Raw genomic sequence first — 15,814 nt, forward strand, 5'->3', positions numbered from 1 at the left:
GAAGAAATCTAGCAAATGAAGACGAACCTGTATAAAGGCGACACAAGCGAGTGTATTCCTGGCAACACAGCGATGTATAGAAACAGCAGCGCAAAGAATGATGATGGGACAACAGAATTCGGAAATTATCATGGAAGAAAACAATTAAAGAGAAGAGTGAAAGATGGCCAACGCTCTCCCTGTCCGGGCGAGTGAATGTTGACTTTTGGTAGTGGTGAAGAAGAAGAAGAGAAACTCCAGCTTGTTTATTAAGTATGTGGTACTGTGTGAAGAAGAGAAGCCCGGGCTCAGATCCTGCCTAGCAACGAGACTGGAGGAAAATGACGGGAGGCCACTGCCACTTGCGAACAGTGGCAGATTTCTAGCACGACCTCTCTGCGAATGATAATACGGTACAAGGTGAACCCAATATATTATCAAGGGCTACTGCAGGCCGAGAGACGAGACAACAGAGCAAAACACGGATAAGTGCATATCTTCATCGGAAGTCGACAACATCTCTACCCGAAGTCGAATAGGTCCCATTACTGCAGGGGTTCAAGTGTAACAAATGAACAATTAAGAAACATGAATAATATATCAACGAGGGAATCTAATAAACAAAAGGAATTATATTTGCAGAGCTCTGCCATGTGTATCCTACATGTTTGTTTCCCAGGGTATATCCAAACCAACATCAAAACATCAACCCCATACTCCATATATAAAGTATCAACTCCACCTACTCCTCATCACTATCCTCCATCAGTCTTCGTCCATCCTCTCGCAACTGATCCCACAGACTCTTCTTGGGCTGGCTCCGAGTCGACATACGTGATGTTCGATGACCCTTTTGACCACCATTAATGGCTATAGATGGAGCCAATGAACCCACGTTCTCTTGTGAGCGTCTAAACCCAGGATGCGAAGAGTAAACGCTCGACGCTACAATTTTTGGAGCAGCTGAAGTTCGTTGGCTCCTAGCCCATAGCGGCCGAGGAGTTGATGGCTCCCCATCTTCAGATGGGAGACCCGTCTTGAACCCGTATTTCCGACAGAAGTCTAAATGTGCTTGATATTCGGCGTATGTGGTAGACTCTCGACCGCTTCCCTTGGTTGGCTCGATAGTGTCTTGACGAGGAGATGAACCCCCTGCAACACTTGCTTGAGGCGAAAATACCGAGACTGGCACCCACTCAGTTTCCGCAGGGCTATTACCGGCAGTGGTATCAGGTGGACTAGGCCCTCTGCTGAAGCTAAGAGGAGGTGGCACGGCGCTTGGGTTGCTGTAGACAGATGATGTTTCCATGTATTCATTTGACACGACGCTTGTTCTCCTTGCAGTATGAGTAGAGGCTCTCTGTTCATTTGACATAATGCTTTGTCTCTTGGCAGTAGCAGTCGAGGCTCTCTTGTGCTGTTCAGGCGCATAGTCCCTCTGCAGTCGATCATTGAGAGACATGTTCCTGACACTCTCTGCATAGTCGCTGAAGGCAGGATGCATATCGTCCTCAAAGAGCTGTCGTCGTTCATCGGCCGTAAGTCCTTGTTGCTGCATCTGACAATCCATCCATAGTGACGCCTGGTACTCCACGTCTTCATCCATCCAATTTTGCTCGCCCTCTTGAAGCTGAGCACTCGATTGACTTGATCTTGATTCTGGACGAAGGAATGAGCTTCTATCCTCTTGGCTGTCGTTGCTGTAGCTTGGTCGAGGCGACTGTTCATGAAATGATGGCCGAGCACGAGTACGGCCGCACCTACCGTCTTCTTCATATGCTCTAGATGGATGGCCATTACCTGATCGATATGAAGATCGAGATATTTGAGATCCCGGACGTTCCTCTCTCAGGCAGTTGATGGTGTCAATCAGATTGCTAAGTTCTTCGCTGATCTCAGCACTTCCGGTGTAAATGGCCCTACGACAATCAGCATGCTGGTGTGAGATCCAAGACTCAACAAGTCGGAGAAGTCTTGGATCTTTACCACCTCGGTCGATGTGGCGATCCCGTCGCGTGGTCAATGTCGCTCGTAGATCGCCAAGCACCTGAGGTCTACCACCAATGACCGACATAATGCAAGCTTCGCACTTGCTTTTGACTACTAGGTTTGTAGGCGAAACACGCTTGTAGCCAAAAGTGGCATTGAAAGCTGTACGACCGATCCAAAGTCCAGTCACGGCATCGATGCGATCCAGCCATGCGATAACAGCACTGGGATAAGCGATACGCTGTCGCCAAGTACGCACAGTTTGGATACGTTCAGTGCATTCGGCGATGATCAAGAGCATAAGACGCCGGATCAACTTAGGATCGAGACCATAATGAGCACAGCAAAGACATGCTGTTGGCGAACCGTCAGCTCCAAGTCTATAAGACAGACTTTCAAGTTTGGCAGAAAGACGGGCCAAAAGTTTGGTGGAACGCCGGTTTGACTTGTCGAGTGTAGCTATACGAGCTTGCTGGTCTAGCAACCAGTCTTTATCCGGCACAGCTATGTTGACTCCTGGATCCATCCATAACAGGTCCGTGAGCTGGTCAAGCTGGCGGGTTGATATGTCAGGTAGAGGCATATACCCGATCTCCTCATCTGAGTCGTAGTTTGTACGATGGGGTGCCATTATGAACACTATGAGATTAATTCTTGGTGGAAGACAAGAACATCAAGACAAGGCTGCCGCATCAATTTGCTTGATAGATTGTTCAAATAGAAGCAAAATCTCCATAAAGTTGCTCCGATAGAAAATCATAGATCTTGGTTGTTTGCTTCCTTCACTGGCACCATATGCCTTATATAAAAGTTCTTGTATCTAACCATGATGAACACAGACAGTGACTCGAGGGTAACATCAATGTGTTCCAGAGTCGGCGTACATCCTCAGTGTGAACAATGCAGTAACCAATTCTTCAACGAAGCAGGATATCGGTGGAATGGACGTGCTGTTCTCGGAGTGAATGGCTTTGTGCGAACAAAGTTACCGACATGGACTAGATCCTCCAAACAAAGTGTTAGCGGGGACTGAAATCTTTGCCATGTTGTTCTGCACACCTACCTATGGCATCCCAAGATCAATCGTGGAGAAGAGCCAAGGTGTGAAGGACAACTCAAAGAAGCCACAGGCTATGGGCAAACATAGTGCTATGGATGAATAGGTGAATCCGCTAGTCGTTCGATCCTGGTGAAGCAAGGTTCTCGTGGAACATTTGTCCGATTTTTATTTCTTCTGACAAAGGGAACGAGATGAACAGTTAAGTTGTTCACATACTGATGGAGCCATGTTGGGCTCTTCAACGCTGTCCATCGAAAATGCACAAGTCCTTCCAGTCGTAGCGTTGCGTAAGAGACCAACTGCCAGAGATAACTCCTAGTAAACAGAAAGGGCGACGAAATACGATGGCTGTGGCACTAGAATACAAGAGCAAAATTGAGTCGGCATCAAATCCTCTCCTTGCGTCGATACCTATCCTTCAATGCAACGCCTTGGAAAACCAGAACTCCGTGATCATGCTCATATGTCGTTAGTGGGGTATCAGACTTTGGTCATCAACTTCGGACATATCCATGTCTCTGAGCCTGTTGTTCCATGCGTATCCGCTCCATGCGGATCTTAGCCGCCTCGGTGCCGTCGTCAGGTTGGGCCATCTCCTTGAGCCAAGGATGCTGCAAGGCTTGCTTTGCAGTAATGCGATGGGCAGGATCATAGACGAATATCTTCTTTAGCAGATCGACAAAGTTCTTGAGGAAAGTATTATTTCCAGGAATGATTTGCTGCCATCTGTTAGCACGGGTCATTAAGCCACGCAAATAGCTTCTTACATCGAGGTGCTTCATCGCCTTCACGAAGCGGCGAGAACCGCGAGTTGTATCTGGCGTGGGATAATCAAGCTTAAGTCGCTTGAAATATCTGAGAAGTGTTAGTATATAAACCAGGAAAAAACTCAGGAGAAGACTGACTTGGAAGCGGCATTGCCATTACTTCTTGTAGACATCTTGTTGACAGCCTGGACAAGATGGCTATCGATTCGTGATCCGACGACAGCTTCCATCATGGCCAGATGTTCCAAGTTATCGTGAGTCTGGAAGAGAGCATCACCCGTAAAGAACTCGACAAGGATGCATCCTATGCTCCAGATGTCGCAAGGGAACGACCATCCAAGTCCAAGGATGATTTCTGGGGCTCGGTAATGGCGTGTTGAAACCACGGAGGAGTGGTACTCGTCTTGGAATGTGGCAGAGCCAAAGTCAATCAGCCGAATCTCGGTATCCAGTAGAACACGGCGCTGTGTAGCTTGACGGCTGATGGTTGTAGATGAAGAAGGAATCTTGCGGTTATACGTAAAGGTCTGATAGGCATGATTACAGAGCAAGATGTTCTCGGGCTTGAGGTCGGTATGAATCAAGTTGAGGTCGTGCAGAACTAGGCCAAATTAATGCACTGCCAAACAAGATTGTTCGTTCGTTCCACTTACAAGCAACACTGGTGAAGAGTTGTCGGGCAAAACTCTGGATTTGACTGTTAGGGAAAGGAACGAATCCATTACCCTTGAGGAAATCAAAAACACTCTGGTCAAGCAAGTCCATAACGATACAGATGTGACCGCGATAATCGAAACAGTCTCGCAGATGGATGCATCGGTTACGGTTCTCTGCATCGTTTCGTTTGAGGGTTTCGAGAACGCGAAGTTCTATCCGTGAGGCATCTCTGTATTTCTGAACTGATCGGATGATTTTGACCGCCACGGCCTTGTTGCGTTTTCGATCGTGGGCTTCAACGACCTTACCGAAGGTTCCCTGGCCCAGTAGGCGGACAATCTGGTCTGTGGATTTTGTTAGATACGTCCGAAGAGAGAGCATGATGGACTTACACTTCTCTGTGAGTTCAGCATCAGGAACGACAATGTAATGACCATCGTCATCGTCGACCTTGACGTTTTTGTTGTAATGTCGCTACCGATTTGTTAATAATCTCATCTCAACCTGTTAAGTAATGTGGAGTCAAAACTCACGTCATGGATAACTTGTACATTAACGTCAGACGCCTTCTTGGGGGGGAAGGGTGGAGGCTTGTATGTGAAGAAGTCACCGAGGCCATCTACATCGCGACGTTTGGCTTCGTTAGCCACCTGTTGACGGGTGCGCTTTCGCTTAAGGGGAGCCAGTCCCTCCTCATACTGGCCGTTGGACGAAAGTGACGTCGGGGCGGTAGTGTTAAGTGCCGAATTGGTGCGGTCACTGCTGGAATTGGACGAGCCCGCTGGTGTTGACACCTGCAAAGGGGTGTTGTGTTGTGATTCAAGGTATTTGATGTGATAACCCGAAGCCTGGACAGTGCCAGACTCGTCTTCTCGTCTTCTCTTCTTGGCCACCTGACTGCTCGTGTTATCGTTGGGCGCAGCAGCAGTGCCATTCGTAATTTTCCGGCTAGTGTTTGCTTCAGGTTCGGGCGTATCGTCAATGACGATGATTTCCTTTGGTAGGCCATTCTTGTAGAAGGTGCCCCAGTCTGGCTCTCTGGAGCGTCTACGCTTTCTCGAGGGTTGCTCAGCGCGAGTGGCAGGGGCACGCTCCGTCATGCTTCCTGCAGAGTATGCCGCGTCGTGTCGCGGGCTGGGTTCTTGAGCGTGGTGTGCAGAGCGAGAATTGGAGTTGGTCAAACTTATTCCATTCGAACCCGATGAAGAGTATCCCAAAGGCGAGAGCTGGTATGGCGGCGGCAGAATGGCACTGTGGGAAGGCGACACGGCCGAAGAGACCGGAGGCGGTAGGATATTCTGATTCGATACAGTAGAACGAAAATTGGCGCTGGGGTTCGGCTGATAGGTCTGATGATGCGTGTGCGAATGGGCATATGAGGGCTGGTAATGGTGAGGATGGTAGGGTGGAAGCGTAGCCGTCGCTGTAGTTGGTGTTGACATGATGGGGGAAGCCAAAGCCACCCAAGGGCTTTAGAAGCGGCTGTAGCGATCACGAAAAACAAAAACGAGGGATGGGCAGTTTCGCTGTATCGGACGGTACAGGCGACCGATCAAATCGTCGCGTCGATTCGTATGTGTAGGCCTTCTTGAGGTTCATGTATGTACGAAGGAGGAATCGTGAGTGAAGAGGAGAAGGAAACAACCGATGAGCGAAGAGAGGCGAGATGGAACGGGACTGGGGAAGGACCCGGGGGCGCACCTCCTAGTTTGGTGAATGGTTTTGGTGGTGAGGGTGGTGGATAGGTGTGCCCAGACGGGATAGAGGGAGCAAGAGCGAAGGAGGGAAAAAAGCGCTCGCCCAGTGAAGGCCAGTGACCTAGGTACAGTGGCCTCAGCGTGTGAGTTAGGGGTTAAGGCTACGAAGGGGCACTGTAGCGGTAGCCCAGTCCACTTATGTTCAGCTTATCGCAGGTCACGTCTCTCTGGGTTGGAATATTCTTGCTTTTCTCTCAAGAACTGAGACTAATGTGTGGGGATGAATGGACGAGGCGAGGGTCATAGCCAAAAGAAAAGCGAAGTCAGTTCAAGTGGAGTGACTTCAAGAGTCCATCCAAGCCCGGTTGAAGGCGTCACGGGCATCCCATTTGTCTTGGAAAAAGCGTTGGCCAAAGTTACGAGTGGCCGGGGCAGATTTGAGGGGATCCATTCTGGGTGACGTTGGTCAGATAGAGATTTGTCTTTGAGTACATTTCCTACAGGCGGTGACGTCTAGTGGTAGCATGTATTTTTGGCGTCATCCTCAACAGTCCCCATCAAGGAGTGGGTGGATTTGTCACTCACGGATGTTGTGTTGTGTCTCCTCTCCTCTTCTCCTCCTCTCGGTTTACGATTTTGGGGTCAAGAAGAAGAGGCGGAATTCCAGTGGAACTGGACAGGAAATACAGAGGTACTTTTATCGTACTGTGGCGTCGCGATTCGGCTCTCCAGGGCACTTCGGTTGGAAACCAGGGTCCATCACTTACAGGGCTTGAGTGGAAAGGGTTGTTTTAGGGAAGATGCCCGGCCAAGTGAGGCAAAGTGCTAAACGCTTGTGCCTGTCAGTGAGTTACAATAAAGCTAGGATGCTTGATTCAGAACTTGAGCTCAAATTCTGGACGTAACCGAAAGGCCACAACTTAGGACCTTGGTCCTAAGTGATAAAATGACTTAGATAAAGTATTAAAATCTTAGAATATCATTTTAATAATTTATTTTGCCTATGTTGAGGCCTGAAGTTTTGTTGCTCCCAGAGGCCAGTACATTTAGACTGCGGAATAATAACTTCACTCCGTAAGAAAACACAACGAGTAAAATCTATAGATGAATATCCAATCTTGACCTCGAAAGATATCCCGTCATTAAAAACAAAAACAAATATAGAGTACTCTCAGCTTATATCACCTGAGATGAAATGCATTGCAATGTCGCTAGATTGTCCTCGGCTGTCTTGCTTATTAGGCAATCTGGAAGAAATCTTTCAAACAGATGTGAGAAAGGGCAGGGACTACTATCGTGTGAACGAAACATTGGATGTTAATAATCAGTCCAGATGACGATATGAGACGTTCAGATCTCGGTACTTTAATAAATAGAACAAACCAGTTGATCCCTTGATCGCTTCCGTCTTTCAGGTAGATCCTCATCATTGTTTGATGTGCCTTGTAATTGGCCTTTCGTGTCATGATGGAAGGTGTGAGGATGACCTGAAAGGCTGGAAAGAGGGCCCGTTCTGTGACGGGTGCCGTAGGTACAACCAAGACGAGACCCACAAAGTACAGCCATCGCATCACACGATGATTCTGGCCTTGGCCTAAACGCCATGGTACCTCCAAGGTTTCATGATGGAAGTACACAACGCTCCCTCCTGACACTCAGACTGTGTTCCGAAGAAGAAAAATTGGTTGTGCCTGGACCAACAGTGGGACTTTTTATCATCATCCTTCATTTGAGCTTGTACAGAGTTTGTATTGAGTAACAAACTTGATTCTGTTCGTCCATCCATAGCCTTCAAAATTAACATTTACTTGTTCTTATCTTGACGATTGATGGGATGAGCAGTCAACACCGTATCGGATATACGTCATGAGAGATCCATTCACAGGGCAGCCATAAACGTGACCCTACTGCACAGAAACACACACAGAACCCACACACTACACCAAACAGTATCCATACAGTACCTACCACTTAACCTAAAGGTGTGAACCATTAATGGCATTTGTATCTGTTCATACACTCCGCACAGGTATTTGGAATTTAACTACTTGACGCCGCAAAGAAGAAACCTTTTACAGGCAAGTCAGGGACAATTGCAAATACGGTTCGGTTTACACGTTGGTACCTCTTTACCGCTTGAAAGAGAGTTCAACTTTAATCGTCTGGAAGAGTCTAGCTAGGTGCCTACCTAGGTACGTTCACCCTCTACGCACCTAAAGAGCATCAGATCTGGTATGTATTTCGCCCCAGGGCAGGGTGACGCTGGCGGTGGGCCTTTTAGCCAACCCAAGACCCTCTAGGAACCCCGTGCCCTTTCTGATGCATCTTGAAGTGCTCGCTCTTCGCTGACACTTGTTGACGTCGGAAAGAATGTCTGAAGCGAAAGCTGTGGGAGTGGTAGAGCCATTACATGACAAACAGTGCTCTATGTGTCACTATAGCCCCCTATCTCACCTTCAGCTTGGCTGTATGCCTGCTTTGGCTCTGAAAGTCCAATTGTCCGTCGTCTCAGTCTTTGAAGACCCCGGACAAGGCACCCCACACTTGCAGAGAGGGGATGCCACCAATTCTGTCTCGAATCGTTCCGGGCATGCAGCCGTTACAGTTCCAGAGCCTCTCTGCACCACACTCCAGCATGACCACCAGTGGTCAGTGGACACCGTCCAGACTTTTGCTGACCCAATGTCTTGGGCTGATGAGAGGTTCAGTCAGCTCACGGCCTCCGACATCATTCGTCGCAGCCAGCCGCATATTGAGAGTAGCTGATGCAATAAACGACAGGATTCAAAATGAGGATGTCGCTTCCCAAGTCTTATGCTGAGGAGCCACGAGCATACTCACAACTTGGCTGGACTTGGTTATTGAATAATGTGTTCGAGAACTTATTTGTACCATTTCACGCAAGTGCACACACTCGTCCACACTTGCGGCACATGCCCGTCTCCCGCCTCGGCGATGGATCCCTCCTATCCGCCAGTCATTATTCCCCGGCTCCAGAATGTTTGACATGGGACCCTCCAATTACAGAATTGAACACGGAGGCCAACAACCCCAAATGCATTCTTTCTGAGGACTTTGTTGACTTTGGTGGGCTGGCGGCCTGCCAACGGTTCTTTGTGCTGTGAGAATGAACGTTATTCTCGGGTGTCTTCTCATCACTGCGTTATCTCCATGAGCGGACAGTGTGCATCTATGTCTCTAATCAACCGTGGACAACTCCAGCGGAGGGCGTTCCTTGCTGCTCAGCCAGCCCAAGGACACCCCACTGTGCGCCACGACCAAGTGATGGGGGTTATCAATTTACGGTTTCCTGTTGGCTGGGTCTCATTTCCTTACTGACGGTGATACGTCTATTATGAGGACATCAAACTTCGCATCCTCTCATCACGGCCAATATTCCGTTGCTATTCATAGGTGGTCCTTGCCGAACCGAGACGCTACGGTACTTGACCAAATCCTCCTCATCAAATTAGTATTAGGCACCCCCGTTTCATCAAACCCAGAAGACAACGAACGGGACGAGCTTTCAACTCGGCGTTTCCTGCTTCGCCTTGTGTTAACAGTCTCAGTAGTGGTCACTTCTGCCCCATCCAAGGCCACTGCCAACCAATACGCCCCACCAAGAATCGTCACCAACTTCACGGCCATGTCACTTGAATAGTCCTTATCTAGACACTTCACGAATATTCCTGTGGAGACCATCTCACGTATGAGTCTTTGTTCTTGTGAAATACGACAGTACAGAGAATTTACCCCTCTCTCTTTTGGTTATCACAAGATATGCAGTCCTGCCATTTGCTTGGTTGCATTCCTTCAACAGGCGCGACGCGTCGGCTCAGCATCTAGCCTGGGCTAGCCTTGTCGATCCTGGTGGCGATGGTTTGACTGTTGCGCCAGGCCTGGCCGAAATGTGCAATCACTAGGTAGACTTCCAAGGCTCTTCTCCCGCTTTGTGATATTTATTAGCTTGATGAAATTTTACGACGATGTCTCATTGGCTGTGTTCTAATGGAATTTGTTTTAGGATGGTTATCTTACTCGACTGTGAAAGGTAAAGGCCATCTTGAGCTGCCAACTATACCCTCACAACCAAACCCGAGACTTCAACAGACATCCAATTTCCATGTTCAACAAAGGGCCAATAAAGGCCGTGAGAACCGGGACAAGAGCTGTATAGGCCACAGCATTTACTTTAAGGGGTGCTGTACGAGTTCATTCGTATAATAACCAATGGTACAGTCAAATCTAGCTCTATTGGTCAAATTGAGCAACTCTCGGCTCTGAAAAGCTCTTTCTCTTGCGTTCCGGTATATCATTTCAGACCTGGCACGCTCTCGAAGTAGGAAAGAATCTCTATCTATCATATAAACGCTGTCTTTATGGTTCTCTTTGTCTCTCAATATCTTCAAAACCGACCAAGAGGTATACTTTTTAACCCTTTTGTTCTTCCGTGCCTGGTTGAGGCAATTCTGGGTTGGTTTGTTGACCAGGGACAACTTGCTTTCTCAACAGGGTTTGAAGGAAACCCCTCGAGTGTTGTTCAGACAGCATGATGTCACAGTGACTGAAGCAAGATGTTTAATCGTTCTCACGATTATCATGCTAAAGGTGGTTCTGTTTGATCCAACATGGGCTTTTTACAGGCCACGGTTGAAAACAACCTTGCCGTTCTTACCTCCCTTGCCGTTCTTACCTCCCTTGCCGTTCTTACCTCCCTTGCCATGGAACTCAGGCTCGAGTGACTCAGCACTCACTTCTTGCTGCTGTGGGAAGACAGCCAGAGCGAAAGGAAGTACGGCAAAGGAGGTGAGGGCGATCAAACTCAAGTTGATGCCCAGAGGAATAACCTTGACGAGTGCTGGTCGTGAGCGCACCCACTCCTTCTGCATGAGGTTCTTATACCAAGCTTGCCTGCTCTCGATATGGTACAGGACCATAGGGGGTAGAACCATGATAGGAGACGCTGTGAAGACTCGGCTGGCTGCGGTTTGATACACAGCGAGCTTGGCAGCAGATTGAGACTTGCCCAGCGAGGGGACGTCTCGTTCCGACTTGCCTTCGGCGATGAGCTTCTGCTTGTCATCATCCGAAAGCACAGGTCGGACATCGATACCCTTGACGATCTCGTCCCGGCGCATGAGGTAGGTGTTGAGGCCAGCGGCTGTAGCGACGGCAGCGAAGGGAATCAGTCGACCGAGGATTTGGCGGGTGGAGGGTGTGACCCTGAGTCGAGGCACAATGGCGTTAAGACCAAGAGCGACAGAGCAAGAAGCTCCCACTGCAGAGAGGTACGACTTGATCATGACCTCGGTCGACATGGGGGAGGACTTGTTGCCATTGGCAGTGTTGAATGCGACATTCAGAGACTGGTTGAAGACTTGCCATCCAACAATGCCGACTGTACCCATACCAGGTTGAAGCATACCGGCGGTCACGACGAGGTTGGTCAAAACATAACAAGACATTCGGAAGGGAAAGAAGACGGGCTCGCCGGTGTCTGTTGTACAGTATCTCGTCAGCTGGTGTCACTATTGCACTCTGCCAGGGCCATATATACCAGGGTGCAGCGTAGAGTCAACAACCTTCTTCGCATGCCACAAAGATGGTGACATGTGCTTGATCTTGCCCGTCTTGTAATCCGTCACCAGCTTCTTGGCCGCCTCGAGTCCGGTCTTGCCCGCGAACAGGGTCCTAGAGATTGCGCCAGCACGGTCAGCTCATGATACTTGAAGTCGGAGGTTCAGAGTTTCAGCAATTGGACTTACGTAGGGTCTGTGATGCCCATTGTATGGCGCACTCGCCCCATATACGTCTCAAGGTCATGCTGCGAAGCGGGAAGCTCCCGCGCGCCAGGAAGCGACGCCGACATGTTCTGTGTGTAGATACGGGACGGATTCTTTGTCGGATTCGAGATAACGAAGGTAGTTGCTCGCGAGCAAGAGGGCGGCGGGAGGGGAAAACAAACAAGGCTTGACCTGAGCTTGATTAAAGTAAGGCGAGGCAAAGGTAGTTAATTAATTGACCGCTAGAGGGGTTCTTGTGGACTAGAAATGCCCGAATGACCACTTCGTGGGACAAAAAAATCCGGTGGAGGGGGATTGCACTGAATAAACGCGACGATAAGCTAATGTAGCCGCAGGTGGAGTCCCGCTTTCGGAGCCAGCACATGGCTTAATTTACGTACATACAGCCCCGGCCCGGACTATAAATCGTGGGGTTACGCATAAGCAGAATCGGGAGGAGTCCCGAGTAGACATGAATATCTCTAGAATCTATTCAGAATCTCTAAGAGTATGGAAATCAGTATAGGACAGACACAACTTGAACATCACAAAGAAGTATTCAGGGACCATCTATATCGGGCCGGTCCCTTATCGGAGCAATGATATCAGTCGCCAGAAAAGACATCAAAAACCTAAGCAGTAAATCAACAAGCTGCGATTGGCGGGTTGATATCCCGAGTCCAAACTCTGAGTACCGGATCTGCAAAAAATACAATACCGAGTGCCAATCGGCAAAAAATATATTCCAGCAAGTAATCGACCACGCCAGGATTCGAACCTGGAATCTCTAGAGAGTTCGGAAGCTGGAGACCGAAATCTAGCGCCTTAGCCATTAGGCCACGCGGCCGGAACCTTTGATTTCCGATGAGAAGCGTGTCCGCTATTCTCTTCCAAGATTGGTGTCTTGTCTGCTAGATCATTGCCTTTGAGGCTGGGATGACTGTAATGTCTTGGATATGTTGTTAATATGTGAGAGTTTTGAGTTGATTGTTGGCCGAAAGTTTGTTCCGAGAGTGGAGTTACGGTGACCCTGAATCTCTTGCGTTGTGGTGTAGAGGCGGTCACCCTAGAGAAGACATCTTGACATAGAATGTATAACTCGTTCTCAATCTATCTCAGGTAAGCTCTCCTGATTCCAAAAGCTTTTATTAGGCTACCCCCAAGTCTCTGTGGATTATAACAGGTTGAGTCACTCCGAATAGCAACAGCCATCAAGCAGTCGTATATAGCGTTACAACTCTATACTTTTACTATCATACAAGTCTATTCATATCATGGACATTATTTGTCACCCGCATCCGCCATAAGCATAGCAATCACAGGCTGGAAAGCAGCCGCCTTCTTGAAATCTCCCAGCTTAACGCTCATGTGATCAAGAGCCATGAGCGCCTCTCCGGCCTGACCTCTCTCGTCTCTCTTCAACGAATCAGCCTTGACATAGCGTTGCGAGAAATGTGTGAGCAGCGTTCTTCGAGCCTTCATCTTGCGTGCAATTTCTAGTGCCTCGCCCATCGTAGAGTGGCCCTTCTTCTTAGCGTGAGACAGCATGTCATCGTCGAACGTGCACTCGTGAACAAGTAGGTGGGCACCTTCGCACTCCTGGGCGAACTCGTCTGAGGGACGGCAGTCACCTGAGTATGCGATGCGTAGACCGGATGTGAGCTCGAGTTCTGTTCCGTAGGAGAGCCAGCAGTGAGGAACTGGGATGCGCTTGATAGCACGGAGTCCGAAATCGCCGTTCTCAATCACGAAACGACCGTTGTTGAGCCTATCAGGCTTGGTGGTGTTGCAATGGGGGAAGTGTAATCTGTGGAAACCAATATCTTCGACCTGAGAGACCTCTTCCAAGAGAGACTTGTATCTTGATACACAAGATACAGCTAGCTTAGCATTGGTGTCTTCGATGGTGTGTTCGTACCAGGCTTTGATCAAATTGGGAGTACCAAGGTGATGATCAGCATGAAGATGACTGATGACAATGCACTTGAGATCTCGGAGGATATTTCCAGTTTCCTCCTCTCCAAAGAGACGTCGGATCTGACCCAAAGTGCCCTCACCAACGTCGAGAAGATAGTTACCAATGCCAGGTACCCGAATCAGTGTTGAAGAAACATTGCGATATTTGCCAGGGATTGAAGAGCCAGTTCCAAGGGGAATGATTTCAGCATCGCGGCTTGGAATATCCTGTTCATCCTCTTCCAATTTTCGCAGAAACTCAGGATCAGATATCTCTTCACGAGCCTTTCGTGCTAGTTCGAGAATCTCATCACTGATAGACTGAGCTGCCTCTCCAAGAGCAGGGAAAGGGGCAATAGCGCCTTCGCCGAATTTAAGACGGGGCATCAGCGCAACTTTGTTTCCTGTCCGGCCAGGCTCAACTTGTGATCCATTGGGAATGGCTCCCTTTATAGCGTTGTCGTACTTGAGAAGAGTGAATCTCTCAGGGTCGATTCTCCGTAGCTTGGTCTGTAGCTGTCCGGGTCCAGCTAGAGAGATCATGTTGGGGCATGTGTCTTTGGCACAGAAGAAATGCTTCATCGTGGGGTGTTCGTCCACGAATTTCTGAATTCTAGCATCATCTGCCATTCCAGGGCCGAGAATCCAGTACACAATAGCGACATGCGACATCAATTCAGAATTTGACCATTCTGGTCGCTCCATGAAAGAGTCGATGAGATCGCGAGACTCTATATCAGCGAGGATAAAGCCTTGACCAGGCTGAGTTTCGCCAAGGACCATCTCAGGAGTTACAGTGGCGCCATCTTTTGTCACTATAGTACTGCCCGCAGTCAAGTGCCTGAAGTCAGTAACATGTACTCCAAGCTCCTTGGCCTTCTGAGGGTTGAATTTTCCGCGGCGATCGAGGCATTTCACGATATAGCACATGGAGCTTTGACTATAAATCGTTGGAGGGAGTGGTCGATGTGTGACGTTGATGGTATCCGCGCTGCGGTCAATTTGAGCTTCCTTCTCGGGGAATACCCAAACAGTTTGATCCGGTTCTGTCAATTCCGACCCATCACAAGGCCTCGGGCCCTTGTAAAGTTTTGTTTCGCCTTCTTGGCGCATAAAGACAGTATCCTTGGGTTTGACTTCGCTCAGCTTAACGGGAATAAGCATTCCATTTCCTTTAAGTGAGCCATTGAACATGACTTTCTCAACGAGAGTTGATGCATATTCAGGATTTGATAGAGGCGACCAGTCTTTGAACTGTGGTTCCTCTTGGTCTCCAACGATGGCGCTTGACCGGCGACGCTTCTTTGGGCTGCTGGAGCGATCTCGTTGAATCGGAATCTTCCACACACGAAGCGCATCGTCTTTCCAGTCAGGTTCTATGCTCTCGATTGTCTCAAGCCGAGGGTTTTCCCTGTGCTCATGTGTGCGAACGGAAATAGGTTGTCGTAGAATGACGGGACGGCATGCGGCTAGAGTGTGGTTCAAATTCTCGCCACCGTGGATGTGAATGGTTTCGAAAGCAGCTTGCTTCGTCAATTTTTGGCCCTTGCTCTTCCTTTCCTCATTCATCAATGCCGTTTGTTCTCTACTCGCCTCTAGTGCGCCACCAACTGTGAGAACATAGCCGAACAGGCCTCCAACCAACTCCCATGAAACACTGCCACTGAGAAAGACCTGTTCCGTTGCTCCCATTCCTAGTCTCCTGCTCTGGAAAGCGCGCTGAGTTCCTTCTTCGGGTCGGCCAAACAGATAAGACCGTCTCTCACTGTGGACAAAGAGACAAGTCCCGGGAGTGTCCACGGTGGGCGCAGAAGCGATCTCAACAGAAGTCGCCATTGGAATAGCAGCAGAATAATCGCTCACTCTTGGTTTTACGATAGATTCTGAGAACTGGCGGGGTTTCCTGAAAGCTCGAGACTTTACTTT

The 15,814-nt window shown here is 48.9% G+C and overlaps 5 protein-coding genes and 1 non-coding gene across 6 annotated transcripts; all 6 read right to left on the reverse strand.

The window, feature by feature from the left end:
• Positions 1-597: 597 nt before the first annotated feature.
• BKA55DRAFT_186135 (uncharacterized protein) lies at positions 598-3,098 on the reverse strand. The gene is made up of 2 exons (XM_046185058.1): positions 3,050-3,098; positions 598-2,973 (listed from the first exon to the last, which is right to left on the reverse strand). Exon 2 carries the CDS (start codon positions 2,597-2,599, stop codon positions 722-724), a length of 1,878 nt encoding a protein of 625 aa, XP_046055395.1. The 5' UTR covers positions 2,600-2,973; positions 3,050-3,098; the 3' UTR covers positions 598-721.
• Positions 3,099-3,434: 336 nt separating this feature from the next.
• BKA55DRAFT_186072 (kinase-like domain-containing protein) lies at positions 3,435-6,283 on the reverse strand. The gene is made up of 6 exons (XM_046185057.1): positions 4,986-6,283; positions 4,845-4,926; positions 4,449-4,796; positions 3,934-4,396; positions 3,796-3,883; positions 3,435-3,747 (listed from the first exon to the last, which is right to left on the reverse strand). The coding sequence occupies exons 1-6, from the start codon at positions 5,892-5,894 to the stop codon at positions 3,523-3,525; spliced, it is 2,115 nt and encodes a 704-aa protein (XP_046055396.1). The 5' UTR covers positions 5,895-6,283; the 3' UTR covers positions 3,435-3,522.
• Positions 6,284-7,063: 780 nt separating this feature from the next.
• Positions 7,064-7,772, reverse strand: BKA55DRAFT_556094 (uncharacterized protein). The gene has a single exon (XM_046191672.1). It carries the CDS (start codon positions 7,718-7,720, stop codon positions 7,388-7,390), a length of 333 nt encoding a protein of 110 aa, XP_046055397.1. The 5' UTR covers positions 7,721-7,772; the 3' UTR covers positions 7,064-7,387.
• Positions 7,773-10,786: 3,014 nt separating this feature from the next.
• On the reverse strand, positions 10,787-12,018 carry BKA55DRAFT_589948 (Tricarboxylate/iron carrier; the record flags this gene model as incomplete). Its single annotated transcript, XM_046195017.1, has 4 exons — positions 10,787-10,824; positions 10,861-11,646; positions 11,707-11,840; positions 11,915-12,018. 4 exons carry the CDS (start codon positions 12,016-12,018, stop codon positions 10,787-10,789), a joined length of 1,062 nt encoding a protein of 353 aa, XP_046055398.1.
• Positions 12,019-12,689: 671 nt separating this feature from the next.
• Positions 12,690-12,779, reverse strand: BKA55DRAFT_t41. The gene has a single exon. It is a non-coding gene; the product is annotated as a tRNA-Arg (tRNA).
• A 434-nt stretch (positions 12,780-13,213) lies between these two features.
• On the reverse strand, positions 13,214-15,724 carry BKA55DRAFT_589949 (beta-lactamase-like protein; the record flags this gene model as incomplete). Its single annotated transcript, XM_046195018.1, has 2 exons — positions 13,214-15,142; positions 15,236-15,724. 2 exons carry the CDS (start codon positions 15,722-15,724, stop codon positions 13,214-13,216), a joined length of 2,418 nt encoding a protein of 805 aa, XP_046055399.1.
• Positions 15,725-15,814: the final 90 nt, after the last annotated feature.

This window comes from Fusarium redolens (assembly GCF_020744475.1).
Source record: "Fusarium redolens strain MPI-CAGE-AT-0023 chromosome Unknown BKA55scaffold_2, whole genome shotgun sequence".
In the NCBI taxonomy this organism is placed as follows: Eukaryota; Fungi; Ascomycota; class Sordariomycetes; order Hypocreales; family Nectriaceae; genus Fusarium; species Fusarium redolens.

Bases quoted from the DNA above. Each gene is read 5' to 3' on its own strand.
- BKA55DRAFT_186072 (XM_046185057.1), bottom strand. From the start codon at position 5,894: ATGTCAACACCAACTACAGCGACGGCTACGCTTCCACCCTACCATCCT. The intron at 4,927-4,985 runs GTGAGTTTTGAC...ACAAATCGGTAG, and splicing joins ATGTACAAGTTATCCATGAC to CGACATTACAACAAAAACGT. The intron at 4,797-4,844 runs GTAAGTCCATCA...CAAAATCCACAG, and splicing joins TGCTGAACTCACAGAGAAGT to ACCAGATTGTCCGCCTACTG.
- BKA55DRAFT_186135 (XM_046185058.1), bottom strand. From the start codon at position 2,599: ATGGCACCCCATCGTACAAACTACGACTCAGATGAGGAGATCGGGTAT.
- BKA55DRAFT_556094 (XM_046191672.1), bottom strand. From the start codon at position 7,720: ATGCGATGGCTGTACTTTGTGGGTCTCGTCTTGGTTGTACCTACGGCA.